General features: G+C 39.8%; 2 protein-coding genes across 2 annotated transcripts in view; one reads left to right on the plus strand and one right to left on the minus strand.

Moving 5' to 3' along the window:
* Positions 1-5,466: 5,466 nt before the first annotated feature.
* LOC146472366 (uncharacterized) lies at positions 5,467-14,613 on the minus strand. Its single transcript, XM_085119545.1, has 3 exons — positions 14,513-14,613; positions 10,379-11,334; positions 5,467-6,080 (listed from the first exon to the last, which is right to left on the minus strand). The coding sequence occupies exons 2-3, from the start codon at positions 11,202-11,204 to the stop codon at positions 5,467-5,469; spliced, it is 1,440 nt and encodes a 479-aa protein (XP_084975671.1). The 5' UTR covers positions 11,205-11,334; positions 14,513-14,613.
* Positions 14,614-14,862: 249 nt separating this feature from the next.
* LOC146472367 (uncharacterized) overlaps positions 14,863-15,677 on the plus strand; it is a 1,939-nt gene continuing 1,124 nt past the window's right edge. The window contains exons 1-2 of the mRNA XM_085119546.1: positions 14,863-14,898; positions 15,438-15,677. The exon at positions 15,438-15,677 is cut by the window's right edge and continues 1,124 nt beyond it. Of these exons, the coding sequence (XP_084975672.1) occupies positions 14,863-14,898; positions 15,438-15,677 (276 nt within the window). The remainder of the gene's footprint in view (positions 14,899-15,437) is intronic.

The raw sequence follows: 15,677 nt of genomic DNA on the forward strand, positions 1-15,677 counted from the left end.
GATGACACCGAAAAAAAGTTCGTTTTTATCGTTCATTTTCACGTGCTTATGAATCGCTTTTTGGTGTCTATTTTGGCATTCTGTTGCCACTTAAACAAGCCCACAGCTACCGTGTAGCACGAAAATTTTGAGAATTAGCGTTTTTTGGTGGTTTTCGGGAACAAATTTTTGCGGTTCGAGATGAGTGAAATTTCTGATGGGAACTAATTGCGGGCTCAAGAAGACACCACAACCTATTTTGCACGCCACGTCTCGATTTTGGAGTAAAATCGTTCTGCCAAAATCGATCGATAAATCCTCGTCAACCAATCAGAATCCATTTCCACTCGAACAATAATAGTTTAAAAGATGGCCGCCGCGTTGGCCAATGTACTCGATTTTCAAAGCGAAAGTTTCGGATCAATGGAGTGTTGACGTAAAATGAAAAGAAACAGTTTTTTTTTACAACTCAAGAGCAGCAAGCGATGAAAACTTGTTTCGGCGAACTTCATTTGAGGCCCCGTCCACACCAATGCGTTTTCGTTTGAAAACGCATACTTCCGTCCACACTAATACGATCGAAAACGGAGGTGTATGTCTGCGAAAACGGAGGTTTTCGAAAACGCTTTCTAGAGTGGAGGTTTTTGTTAAACGGAGGTCAGCGTCTTTGTGTGGACGGGCGAAAACGGAGGTTTTCGAAAACGATTACGTCACTGGCATTGGCATGTCTCAGTTTCACTTACGCGTAAAAAGCATAAACAATCGATCCAACATGGCGGGATATCTGGCATTGATGTTGTTTGCCCTGATTTCAACCTTGATTGCTTGCTTGGAGCTAAATGCTGCCCTTATTAAATTATATACATTAATTTTGCGAAAGAAAGTAAGGTTGAGCAGAGCCTGGTTTCTTATCCGTTTTCGGTGGTCAAGTGTGGACGGTCGAAAACGCTGCAAAAACGCTAGTGTGGACGAAAAACTTTTTATCCGTTTTCAAGAAACAGAAAACGGAGGTTTTCGAAACGCATTAGTGTGGACAGGGCCTCAGATTCGATGCGAACCGACAGTGGAATCAAAGAAGATAGCATCTACCATGTTCTTTTCACATGAAAAATTTGGCAATGGGACTCGACATGTGCAACAGTAATATCACTGGATTCCAAAGCGCAAGTGGTGGATTACTCGCAGTGGATTTAGCCTTCCTTGGTATGTTTTTCCGTTGTTTACAATTTTGCCACAGAATAAGGTATTAGACATTCTTTTGCATTTTGGAGGATCTATTTAAGCAGTGCGAGCATATTTGGCTCGATGAAAACTCTGTCGAAGGGATGTATAATGATGAAGAAAGCGATATAGACCGGCAGCAAGAAAACTAAAGCGAGGAATCGAGGTAAGCGCTCAACACAAGCCCTCGCGTCTGTTTGCGAAAGCGACACCATCGAGCACATGGTTTTGAAATGCGAATTAATATACTCCTCAGGTTACTTTTTTTGCATTTAATATCTCGTGTAGTTCTTGAATATTGATCATGAATTTGTATCTGTTGGTAAAAAGCTCGACTTTTGCTGAAAGCATCTTTTTTAATTGCCCAAGCGAAATTGGTCCCTTAATTTGATCAGCTGTTATGTTCCCATGGAGAAATGCATGTCTTGACTATGTTTGATGCGATTGCATGGGAAAAAACTGCCAAATCATAACTTATTTTAGATTTCTTCTTTTCCAGCCAAATTTTCAGGAAATGTTGCTAACACAAGAGGGATCATTTTTTTTTCAATTCTTCGTACAATTACATATCATTGTGAAAAAAAAATACATTTTCCTCAGATGTAATAAAATGTTTTGGTTAATTGTTGTTATTTTAAGATTTTTTTTTTCAGAAAAGTGCTGGCTTTCTATGGTGGGATTTATTTTTTTCTAAGAAGCCCATTTTATACAGTTTAAAATGAGATATTGTAAGCCATATTGCTCTATATGGTTGTCGAGATATAAAATAAACTTTCCATGTGGTAAATTTCGCCCATTTTTTATAAACTTTACGTAAGCTATTACAGAGGTGTAACGTATATTGACAACAAACCCTAAGATTGCGCAGTGCGCTTTACGGACTGGAAATCATCTTCAACAGAGACATGCAGGTTTTTTAATGATAACTACCCAACGTGATGGCCAACCAATTTCAATGTTCAACAAAAGTTTCATTGAAAATCCCTCGACAGTGTTCTAGCCCGCACTTCCTAACCCTTGGTTATTTTTAGTTTTTACGATGCTCTGTTCAAGCAGCAGAATATTTAAGTTGAAGAAACCTTAACATTTCAAACTTTAATTGTACCGTTTTGTACGGTGTGTTAAGTCACAGTTCACTGCACTTAGATATTAGCGACATATCACTGTAATAGCTAAGGCCCAGTTCAGACGCCGAACTTTTCATGAGCCAAACTTAATTCAAATTAAGGTCGGCACAAATCACGAAAATCCCGCCTTTTGATTCAGACGCCAAACTTAATGAGCCGAACTTAATTTACTTGAAGCAAAACCTATCAAAATGTTAGCGATTTTTTTTTATTTGGAATACGTTATAATAATAGGTTCGGCTCATGAAAAGTTCGAGGTCTGAATCAAAGCCGTTCCAAAGCCGAAATTCCCGGCTGAGCCAGGCGGGAAGAGCGGCTGAGCCGTTCCAAATTGAAACAGCCGTTCTCAACTGATTCAGACGCCGAACTTTTCATGTACTTAATTCGAGGTATTAAGTTCAGCTCATGAAAAGTTCGGCGTCTGAGGCGGGCCTGCGCAAAAGGACTTCACAACAACAAAAAGCCTACCCCTACAATGCACAACAAAGCACTGTTTCATTAATACGGTTTGCCACGACTAGAATGAGCGTCTATTATTTTACAAGAAAGCAGTATGAATGTTTGAATTACCGTAGTTGAAACCTTTCTAGGCTATGACCTACTGTAACGCAAAGAGACAGACTCAATCGATTATAATAATACTCTTGTTCAGTTGACGTTTCAAGAATTGAAATAAGGCCGCTGCAGAGGCACCACTAGAACATGGTTGGTCTGCTGCATGATTCAAGTCTGTCAGAAACCCATTAAGAGGTGCGATCCTTCAGATGACCAATTCAAGCCAATCTAATGTACTAAATTGGTTTACTCTTGACAGCTCTAGTTGCTTTCTCCAATGGAAAATCATGTTGATGTTCTTACTTAAGTCCAATGTATATCGCCCCAGTGGCACAAGTCTATTAAAAGCGGAGTTTTTAATTTTACTGAGGGGAGTTAATTTTTGCGGCGTTATATTCTGCGGGTTTTTCTTCAGGAACTAATTTTTGAGGATCTATGTCAAACTGCAAAATCCAGTCGTAACTCTTCTTCAAATATACTACACACACGATACGAAAATCGAGAATCGTGTGATCTTGGCGTGGCAGCGGGAAACGGCGAAACGCGATTGACGGGCCTAGCGGACATACGAAGAAGAAATTTAAAAAAAAGTGATTGCAGTGCTTTCGCACGGTGATGAACATACGAATAGCACACACGTACATTGGAGCACTTAGCAGTAATACGAATGGAATCTATCACTTTTATTTCATTCGATCTATTTTTTTATTTGTCTCTGATAAACTTACTGATCATTCCTATAAGACCTATAACGTCTTCAGAAATTAGTGTGCACCTTTAAGAAAAGGATTGGAAATGTTTCTGAAACTTCTGGTAGGTAGTCGCAAAGTTTTGAAACACCTTCCGAGGATTATTAAATACCAAAGGCTAAAGAGTGATTAAAGAAAAAAAAGTTTACACAAACAAATTTATACCTATTTTTGGGTTTTACAGACGGTTAAAATATAAATCAAACAGGATTTAGAAACCAAGAAAGCAACCAGGCAGTGAGAAGTCTGATATCGACAATTATTCTGGCAATGGAGAATCCTGAGCAGTGAGAAATTTTTTCCAGCCTTTGAAATTCCTTATAATGAATTCAGTGTATGCAGCAATGGAAACTTGCACAAATCGCTTCAACGGGCTTTAAATTACCCCCCCCCCCCCCCCCAAGAAGTTATAAATGGCAGGAAAGACAACTTTTAAGTTTTTTTAAAAAAAAACTTTAAAGCAAAGTGTTTTCATTGGGAGTTCTTTTATATATCTAGCATTTAAAAGTGTAATGTATTCCGATTAAACTACAGTCGAAGTTCTCGAAAGCGACCACCTCGGGAGTTGTAAAAAGTGGTTGTTCCTTGCCGCAATTAGAATTTTGCTTGTTCAAGGATCGCTTAATTCCTCTGTTCCACTTAGAATCGACAAGTGAAGAATTTCTGTCCGAGCAGAACAGTTTCGTGAAATAAAGGTCATCAAATAAATCCTCAGGGGTTCAAGCTAGTTCGGTCAAAGTGGCTAAATATTGGACGTCGATGATACAGATGCAAAAAAGAACTTAGCCAAAATCCAGCCATCTTTAACGGAACAGACTTGCTCAATAACTCATACATGCTGAATTTCATCAACAACAGAGAGATGTGGAAAACATGTGATTGAACATATGAGGTAATGATATTGGAGTTTAATTGAAATAAAGAACGTGACTCATGGTTCCAAACATAGGGGACAGGCAGCTGCCTTTGATCTTGCCGTTTTTTCGGCTGTACATGACTGCCCCAGTAAAAAAAATATGTCAATTATGAGAGAATGTTTTGGAAGCATGCGCTAAAGTAGTCCAACTCCTTTCAATGTCTGCCATATTGAAATGAGGAGAAGTCACCTAGATGTGTTTCTGTCCGAAGAGACAGCTAATACCTAATTGATAATGATTATTTTACCACTGTTGTCATTTCTGCAGTTTGATAAACCCATTCTTTTAATTTTGAAACGGTATATTGAAAAGACTTGGGAAGATATCAATAATTTGATATATAAAAAAAACTGACAACTCTTATCGAACATTGACCTTACATGCAGAACCACCCCATCCACAAATCCAACCCACTTGGCTTCAAACTATAGGACTTGGATAGATGGAAATAGGCTAGGAAAAAGTTTCTTTTGGGTTTAGAGCATAAACATCAGGGTATTCACATATCCAGTTTTCTTAAACAGATAACCCTCAAAATGGTGGGATCTTTTCAATTTGCAACAAAAACTAATCAGGTCTTACTCTGCTGCGAGAGACATTGCTTCTAACTACAAATATGTGACTCATGGCCAACATTCTCTGGCTTTAGATCTCTGCAAGCTCGACATGTGAGTTTAAAGCCGATTCGCAATCCACAATATCTTGGATTCACTGAGTCGCAGTTTCAAAGCTAGCAAAACAGCTCATTAATTACTGAAACTTGGAAATATTTCAGATATTCCTTCTCTTTAAAACACCAATTAGCGGCCCCCCCATGCTTGTTGTCAACAGCTTAGTCTCATTGGGTCAAAATTCTTAACTAGCGGAAGTTCTAAAAAACAAGTTTTTCTTTAAACATGTTAGGTTGCGACATTCATGCTATCTTAAACATGCTAGGTTGCGACATTTATACTGTCTCCACCTACCATTAGCAAACTGCTTAGTTAACTCCTCTGAACGAAGAAAAAAGTAATATCGACATTTTCTGTAGTCGAACTCCGTCATTTTTGTCATCAGTTTCACCCCAGTTAGGCCAAACTCCTTCAGAACATCCTCTGTGACTAGATATCTCTGTGCCATTTCATTTAGATAGCCTGTGTAATAATCTTCCCACAGCTCGTCCAGGATCAGCAGAGAGCTACACTTGAAATTGATTATTAAGCTCCCTGGCTGAACATCAACAACCAGCACTTTGCGCATCTCTTGTAGATACTGCAGATAACCATTAAACTCCTCCGGGTTTGACGGGTTTACAACCTGAAGGTACCTTGCTGCAATCGACCTCAGAATTTCATCTGCAGATGGAATGTTTCTATTTCCAAAATTTGTGGGCAGGCAAGACACTTCTGAATTTGATGTGATTATTGGTGCCACCGTTGTGGCGCCCTGGGCGACTGTGTGGGGTTCTTGTAGGCTTGTTACAGGCCTTGTAGCTTCACGCTGTGTACCAGGTCCTGTGATTGCTTCGCAGTTAATCCTGATATGAAGACGAACTGTTGGTAAAAAAAGCCTTTATAAGTTTTAACTAAAACAAATAAAACAACAACAACAACAAAAACTCAAAAGAGGTGTTCAAAGACCCAATGCAGAGGTATGCTGGAGAAGACAGGGATCCTCCAAACAAATATACTGAACCTGTCACTGAGAACCGTGCGGTAGCTAGCTGGGTTAAAAAAAAAACCCGTTAATGATCGTCCACAGCAGTAACTGAATCAGATCCTCCAACATGAGCACTCCTCACACCTTTCTTCTTTCCTCATCACGCAGCGCAGAACATATAACCACTTCAACACTCTGCTCGTGCGTCTCACTTTAATTACCTCGATCTGACCTTTCGTGTCTCCCAGCAGGGCAGGTTGAGGGACCGAAAACTTATACTCTTAAAGAAGTGATGACACTCACTTTACATACATACGCTCATGGTGACGTTAACGTCATACTTTATGTTCTTTTAAAGGCATGTTAATTAAGGCATGGTTTAAATCTAAAAGCAATTGTAACTCTGCAAAAGTTACCTGACAGAGCATCAAAGTTGGTATTGAAAGAAAACATGATGACCAAAAATACGTCATGTGAACTGTTAATGATTGTATCTTTGCCTAAACAGAAAATCGAAAATGGCCCGTCGAGCCTACATATAGTTATGGCATACGTGAATCTTTCCTGAATGGTTGACTTCAATATTTAGTTAGCGGATCATTTAACAAATAATAGGTCACGCGACGCAATAAACTAATAACTTTTTAATAAAAAGAAACCTTATGCCATTCAGAAGAGGTTTAGAGACTACGCGTCAGAAGCGTCAACTACACAAGCTACAAACGATAATACACAAGCTTTTTCTCGACATACTCATGTTAAGTTCCGAGTCACAATGAATCATTTTTGGCCTATCTGACAATTTCTTTTGCGCACAATTGTCACGTAATAAAACACGTGACCACAATATTTAAGTCCTAAAGGCCTGGCCAGGGGGAGTCAGCAGCGAGGCCTGGATCCGAGTTTACATGATCGCCCCAGTTAAGAAATTTGGCCGAGCGAGACTAAGTACCGATTTTTTGATAAACAAACATGGTGGCGATTTTATGTGAAGGCGCGTCTGTGCGGATTCGCAAACAATTTGGCTATTCGACATCCAAACATCACAGGAAAGTTTTGGTCTCTCTTTTACCTGAAGTTTGGTCATCAAGAGGGATCACGGATGCAAATTCTGCGGCGAAAAAACGAAAATACTGTAACCAACGACCAGCTGACCCACATAGTTCACAGGGCTAGAACAGTAAGACTTCTTCCATTCCACTTACCCTCCCTATAGATATTTTCATTTAAGTACACTGTAGAATCTCCTCCCTTTACAGCAACTACCCACTGGGAGTCAACAAACTGTGGAGGTTCTGGTGATCTAATTTTCTGTTCTGCTAAGGTTAAAATGTTACTGTCATACTCTCAACAACAGATTTTTCTTCTCTAATCTCTTCTAAATGGTGAGCAGTTGAGAGGTGATGTTAGCAGCATTTTGCTCTTCAACTTTGCCAAGTGAACCACAAATATTGACTTTTGAATTCATTATGTATGCTTGGTAATAAATCTCATCATTTTAAAGAGGTGAAGTTATCTTTCAAAAATTAAAATTTTGTCTGTCATACCTCTGGGGTGAGAACTGGAACATTAAAGAGGCAGGGCGTAGCAATACTCCAGCCAGTCATTACACTCTGTAAGTGTGAAAATGTGCAGTAATTGCATAATTTACAATATGCTAATTACAATTGACTATGTTACACAATATGTACCAATTAAACAGTATTGCAATATGTTACAGTTCGGATGTATATTGTCATGTTTTGATGACATAATTATACTGCAGAGGAATGTGGTCAGCTGGGTTAATCCTCGAGTTGCTAGAAACACTTCAGTAATCAAGGGGTGATAATTTAGATTGTCTTCTTTGAAATGGCTGTTCAATACATAGAGAAACCATGGTTGATTTACCATCCCGGGATCTATTTGGTACTGTATCTCCCTTGCAGTTGGGTTTTAGGGTGTATTCCCAGTAGCCCCATTTTGGCATCCACCAATGGGGGTAAACCACCATACCGATACAGGTGTTCATGGACATCTGTATTGTAAAGGGTGACAGGTAATACAATAATATTTACATGTACCTTCCAAGGTTTCTGCACATGCATGTGGTTTCTGCAAAGTCTCAGTGTACCAGTACATTGTTCACCCGGTGCTACTGAACTCAACTTCCCAATTTTTTGCACGAGAGAATAAGGACCTGAATGTCTTTTCACGTAAGTTAATCTCCCCATACAGACAAGAGACAAACACCCTTGCAACCGCTCATACAAACCTGGTAGCTCCATTCACAATAATGTTGAGCAATCTTCTTCTGAGATCTTTATCAGCTATCCTTTCCACTTGCAAAATTTTCTTATTTAAAAATTTCTTAAGGACTCAAGCCGTTTTCCTTGTGTATGCATTTAAACAATTTGTGCATTAAAATTAAACTTACAGGAATAACTGTCGTCACGCAACATTTAAACAGCGGGAGAATTCCATAAAGTAAACATGCTGTTTCATTCGTAACGACGCTTTCAACAGTTGATACGCATAAAATGCGAGACAAATACTTTTAATAAGCTTACATTAAAGTTCCAAGCCGATCTTGAGAAATAAGCTTACATTCTGGGCTTTCGCGATGACAGTCGTGAAACACTGCGTGGCTTCTAGTTTCTTCAGAACTGAACAAGAATCGAAATTGAACTCTACTATTTTGTCGACGTACAATATCTTCCTGAGACGACTAAAACCATAATCGTTCGCTACATTACAAATCATATTCTTCACCACATACACTTGCTGAAAACATGTCACTCGCAATTTCATTGCTGACGACTCTACTAACCTAAAACAAAGCTGGCACCTCATTCCAGCGGTCTTGATTAATCGCAGTGTTCAAACTTCGTACTACCGCAAAATAACATGCTAACAGTAAAGTAACAATGACCTAATACGAATGCGTTTCCCACCGTCGAGTCGCCACAGACAAAGTAGCATGAATCCTTCGCATTTCGCGCATGCTCGTTACGGTTTTCGAATGATTGACAGATTTCTTTACTGGGGCGATCATCACTTTCCGAAAAGCGGCAAGATCGAAGGTAGCTGCCAGCCCCCCATGGGCCTGGCTAAACCAGGAAACATATTTGCGGAGGCAAACGTTTCCCAGTTTAGCCGCACGGGAAATATGTTTTTGCCCCAGGTCAAAACCACCTTTGCTTCGCGGATAGAAATTTTGCTTCCGAAACATATGCTTCCCAGTTCAGCCACCATGAAAACAATGTTGAGTAGTTTCGAGTTTCCAGTGCTGCTCATTAAAAAAGTTTCCTAGCAACGGTGAGCGTACAACAATGGCTGACAGCGAAGTCGAAGTAGAAGAGCCACAAGCAGATCAGCAGGTCATAGAAAAGGGAAGGGACAGAACAAAAGGAATTGGAAGGATGAGGAGAGAGAGTTACTTATACCTCGCATGAGGACAAAGCCAGTTTGTGGTATGTAGCTCATGAAGACCTGAAATATAAATCTGGAGTATTCAGGAGATTTTTCCACCCTAGTGACTTAAGAAACTGGCTACAAGATTTTGGAACGCTTGTGGCCGGTTTCGATGGCTTCATGGCAAAATCCCCAAATATAACAAAGACTGAACTTATACTGAGAAAAGTTTTATACCTTGGGTTCCCCGACATGGATATCAATGGTTCAATGACTAAATCCCTGAGGGCACTTAGTGACCAAAACCTAATATAGGGCAGCCACATTAACAACGTAATTTAAAAAATTGCTTCTGGCAGTGCAGTCTTTGTTGAACGGGTCTGACAGTTTCTCCCCTTATCGTCATAATAATTATCTACAATCGTTAATTCAACAGCACTTTGATTATTGTAGTCAGGTTGTATGGGAGAAATTTTGCCATGAAGCCATCGAAACTACAAGCGTTCCAAAATCTTGGAGCCATTTTCTTAAACCACTAGGGTGGAAAAATCTTCTGAATACTCCATATTTATAAGTCGAACTTATACAACTTCATACTCTTTTCGAGATTCCGTAAATAACTTGGTTATTACACTATCATGCAAATTACAAATATAACAGTTAGTATTAATGCAAAATAAATAGTTCAGCTTTTAGCTTTTGGTTTTGTAATTAGTACTTTAACCCCACATTATGTATACCTCAGTTATTTACTTACTCCCTAGCACTGACGTACCTACCTACTTACTTACTGACTTACCTGCAGATGGCTGAGTGCTGGGAGGTGAGGAGCTCAGTCTGTCTAAAGCCTCATGCATCTCTCCAAGCTGATCTTTTACCTGAGCTGATCCTTTCTCCAAACGCTCGATCCCTTCACGGACTTCTTCAGTAACTTCACGGACGTCCTCAGTCACTTCACGGACTTCCTTGGTTGCGCTGTTAAGTCGTTCTATGGATTTCTTAACTTCTATATCGTCTTTATACCATCTGCTCAGTTCTTGGGCATTTCTTTCATCCTCTAATGTAAGGGGATCCTTCAAAAATTTATCAACGGTCCTCTGCCATTCACGTTTCCTTGTAGGACTGATCTGTCCTGCAATTCTCACAAGAGCTCCGCTGATTTCTTGCCAAAGCGATGGAAATTCGTCATCTGTGACCTCCATACTTTGATTCACATGACCGTAAATTGAATTTCGGTAATATTTGATTCTTGCCAATTCTGCAGTCAAGCTGTTGTCAGAACTGGGAGGTAGCGCATCCCAGCCTGTGGCAGGAGGGGCGAGGCCGCATATTGTCCTCAGCAAACGGAAGAGAAGAGTGACATCAAAATCTTTTGACTTGCCGTGCACCCCTGGGGAAGGGTAAAGACAATTCCACTGTGGCTTAGTGAGTTTTGCTGCCTTGAGCTGTTTCTGCGTGACAGGATTGTTTAGCACTGTGGGAAGATTACTTGGTGGACAACGGGCATCAAAAATCTCTCTTAGTAAGCTAGTTCCGCCAGCTATAAGAAGCCGTGTAACACGTTGGAAATTTCCTTTTCCAGCTGTTGAGCGGAGCACTTCATCTGGGTCTGGGGCAGCTGCCATTTGAGATGGTAGCCAGTTGACGTTTCTAACCTCACAACTTATGACTTTGTTGCCGTTCAGGTAGCTGTTGAAGGGCTTTTAGTTAACGAAGTGTCAAATTCCACGACGAATTCCACGTTCAATAACATAACTGTATAATGAGTTGAAGTTCAGAATTACTGAATGGGTAACACACTTGGATAACTGGGTTAGTTTCTAAACAAACCGTGTTGCTGCGTCTGTTAAGGAGGGAAAACGAATGTTTTGTTTTGTCAACAGCACAGTCAATAAGGGTATTTGGCCACCGTAAAGAGATTTGAGTGCTAGGACGTCCACTCGATTCTCTTTAATGATTGGCAAATTACCTTATTTATAACTGTGCAGTTGACAAAACCAAACATTCTCATCATAGTTAGTCCATTAAGGCATAACGAGAGAATACTTGGGGCCGGTGGTCTCTTATTTTTAGCCCCAATTTGAACAGTCTAAAATCAGTCGGGTGGAAACGATACAGTTTTGGTCCAAGTTTACCATACAAGTTCAAAGAAACTGGTATTAATAATCGTTAAACGCCAATGGCTGAGATCGAAATGGAAAACTTGCAAAATTGGCCGATTTGTCAAGTTTGGAGATTTCACTAAAGAGGGATTATGATTTGTTCTTTCTCGAACAAATCACTTATTTATTTTCGCCCGGTGATTTAAGAGCAAAAAGAGGCACCATCCTCAAAAAATACGTCGAGTGTATGTTTAATCGACCAAGCGTGCATAGGGATATGAATGGGAAGGGATTAAGGCGAAGAAAAGTTTCTCATCTCGTTTGCACGACTCCCTTGTATTGTCTGATATGTCAATACCTTAATCTTAAACTGAGCATGATTTGTTACTGCCCCTAACATGCAATTAAAATGAAATTTTTAAGAATTGCTGTGGATAGTGTTAAAATAATTTTACGGCATATTTTTGGTTGCATGTTTGGAGATCGCCTCTTTATCTGGTTGGTGTATCATTCGGGCGCCAATTTAAATATTAAAATAATTGTATCGCGCACGTGCTGATATTGAGTTTTGAGCCCTAAACAAACTAAAACATGACAAAGGTTTGTTCTTTCAAAATTGATGAAATGTTGGTTTCATGTCGGGAAGAAAGGTACAAGATTTGATGTTCCTAGGAAAATGTGGGCCTTTCACTAGTTCGGCGGAAACGTAGCCCAACTAAGCTACTCAGTTAATGAAGATCGGTCGGAGTAGTCCCGGGTCCTCGATAGGATCTAATGGAACACATTGGAAAAACAACCAATAAGGTGAACGCTGACGCACTTACACTGTATTGTGTTCCTGTTTTTGCGTTAACTGAGTTTTGATGGGCAATTTACTTATTTTACTAAATAGTAAATTCTGTTATAATAGACTTGTCATCGACACTGTCATCTCTGCGATGCACATTCCCTTCGGAACACCAGCAAAATATTGACATATTTATCAAATAAGTATCTCCCTAATGTTCCTATTGCTTAATATGCAGCATGTAATGACTTTCTTGATCAACTCAGTCGTTACCAGAAAAGTCGATGAAAAACGTGGACGTGTTCTGGTGCTTGTAATACACCGTGAAATATAACCGAAAATAACTGACAGAAATTTCACATCTATCAGCCATAACATAAAGTAAATGTTATGGCTGAGAGATTCGAACGCAAAAATCTATGGTTAATTTTGAGCATCACAATTAGCCGCAACGAGTAGCGACCAACAGCCTATCATTCATATATGTTCTTCGGGTCTTTTTATTACGTTTTGATATGTTGCAGAATTCAGTTATTCGTGTCTATAGGTTTGACAGCACCCCATTGTACCCCTTCCGTCAGCCTGAAGAAGTTAGCTGGAATTGGAACTCATAAACCTTGAAAAAGCTCGAAAGTCTACATAATCACATATAGTCATGGGAGGGTTCTCATGCATGAAGAATGTCTTCGTCATCGGTTGTCAGATAGACTTAACAAGCATTAAAAACATACATTCAACAATTGGAATCATTTACAGTGCGGCAATTCCAAGGCTTGCACCGCAGTTAAGGATTGTTCTGTTTTTGGAGTTTGGACTCAGCGTTGTTGCGTAGATTTTGAGTCCTTACCGCTTAGCAGAAATTAGCGTTAAACAAACAAAACATGTCTTTAAGTTGAGCATCTGATCACACGATTTGTGGTTTAACGCCAACAAAATCCAAACTTGTATGAGTAAGCAAACACAGCGATGACAAGCTATTGATTATGCACAATTATAAAATAAATCCCCACGCATGCCTGTAAATATTGCCAAAACGCTGACTGTAATATAATTAATTTACCTGTTCTCCGACACAAATACGACGTGCATTCATGTAAATGAGAACTGAGTGGCTTTCTCTTCATCCGTGATTGCCGTTTTAGTGTAGAAATTCAAGACGTGGACGTGGACGTGTTCTGGTGCTTGTAATACACCATGACATTTAACCGAAACTATGACAAGAGTGACTGAAATCTCACATTAGGTAAATGTTATGGCTGAGAGATTCGAACGCACAAATCTATGGTTAATTTTGAGCATCACAATTAGCCTCAACGCGTAGCGACAAACAACCTTTCATTCATATATGTTCTTCAGGTCTTTTTATTAAGTTTTGATATGTTGTTGCAGAATTTTTTCGTGTCTATAGGTTTGAAGGCACCCCAATGTACCCCTCTTGTCGGTGTGAAAAAGTTGGTTGGAATTGGGACTCATAAACCTTGAAAAAGCTCGAAAGTTTACAAAAACGCGTAGTTATGGGACGGCGCTCATGCGTGAAGGATGTTTTCGGCATCGATTGTGAGACAGCCTGAACAAGCATTAAGAACATTCCGTTCAACAAGCGGAATCATATATAGTGTGGCAATTTCAAGGCCTAATCACATAAGATTGCACCGCAGTTAACGTTTCTCCTGTTTTGGAGTTTGGACTCAGCGTTGTTACGTGCTTACCGCTAAGCTGAAATTAGCATTAAAGAAACAAAAGATGTCTGTTATTTGAGCATCTGATCACGCGATTTGTGGTTTTACGCTAACAAAATCCAAACTTGTACAAGTGGTAAAAAGTAGCGATGACTAGCTATGGATTATGCACAATTACAAAATAAATCCCCACGCATGCCTGTAAATATTGTCAAAACGCTGACTGTAATATAATTAATTCACTAGTTCTCCGACACAAACACAGTATGCATTTAATGAGATCGGAACCAGCTTTCCCTATCAATCGGGGAATGGTCTAGTCCTGTTTTAGTGTAGAAGAAACCAGGTTATAGTAAGTGCCTTACCTTTATTTCAAGATTGGTGTTCGGTTTCTTTGAAAAGGAATCGCTAAATCGAAAATGCAACGTTTCCAATTGATGCAAATTGAAGGCGTTCACCTAGTTGATTAAGGCGGAAGTTTGCCGCTTTGAAAAGACTCATGGGTTATCAATTTGGTAGAAACCAACCTAGGGGGAGGGGTAGGGATTGGGCCGTCCCTGTACAATACGAATGCCTTCGAATGCATGTCTCAAGTGAGCACGAATGTAAGAACAAACCAAGTCTTCTATCCGCGAGTGCTTTGCTGTTATCTATTCAGTTGGCTGCGAGTCAGCATTCATAGTGAACAGTAACCATAATATGGTTACTGTTCACTATGATCGCGCAGCGACTGGAATCCTTAGAGAGTGTGGTAAGTTGGGAAAAAGTTAAATTAAGTCACTTGCTTTAGCTGCATGGTTTTGATTGCGATCGAACCCAATTGTTTTGTTGAGGCCAGATGTTCTCAACCGTCCAGTAACTTTGGTTTCTGCCAGGCCCAGTTTATGAGTAAAATTACAGCTTTTACTCAATAGCTTTTATGCTGCAATTCTAGTTTGCGTGGAATCACTTGTCACATCAATCTTGTTTATGGGGTCTCCTTAATTGCTAGCAAAACACAGGGAAGAGCATTTGAAGGGCATTTGACTGATCTGAAAATTAAATTTAGTACTCGCACCCAATCTCATATTCATACTACGATCCGAAGACCTTATTACATCTTATGTGGTATAGTTCAGTGCCTGGGGGTGATTAAACAACAAGAACAAAAAATAGTTCTAACAATTAATTACTTTGCTTAATTCTGTCTCCTCAATGCACGACCCCGTGCAGTAATTGCTTCGCAAATCACGTGTTTATTATAAACTGGTAGAAACCTTACTTATTTTCTCTCTGTTTTTGTTTTTACAGCTCAGAGAACCAGAGATTACCAGTTCTCTCATTGAGACGCCTGATTGCGTTCCACTTTATGATGACCTCCCGACGATAGACGTGGAGACTTTAGCAGACTTGACCAGCGAAGAAGACACAAGCACAGCTACCCCACAAACGTCTTCAATGCCACTTCCCAGCAGTTTGCCGCAAACTCCCGCAGTGCCGCCTTTCAACAGTACCATGGCTGAAAACGTTGGCGAAGACGTAATCCGCACT

Source organism: Pavona decussata, unplaced genomic scaffold (assembly GCF_977016875.1).
Source record: "Pavona decussata unplaced genomic scaffold, jaPavDecu1.1 SCAFFOLD_100, whole genome shotgun sequence".
Taxonomy (NCBI): domain Eukaryota; kingdom Metazoa; phylum Cnidaria; class Anthozoa; order Scleractinia; family Agariciidae; genus Pavona; species Pavona decussata.

Coding starts and splice junctions, on each gene's coding strand:
- LOC146472366 (XM_085119545.1), bottom strand. CDS start 11,204: ATGGCAGCTGCCCCAGACCCAGATGAAGTGCTCCGCTCAACAGCTGGA. Junction 6,081..10,378: donor CAGCACTCAGCCATCTGCAG/GTAAGTCAGTAA, acceptor TTTTACCAACAG/TTCGTCTTCATATCAGGATT.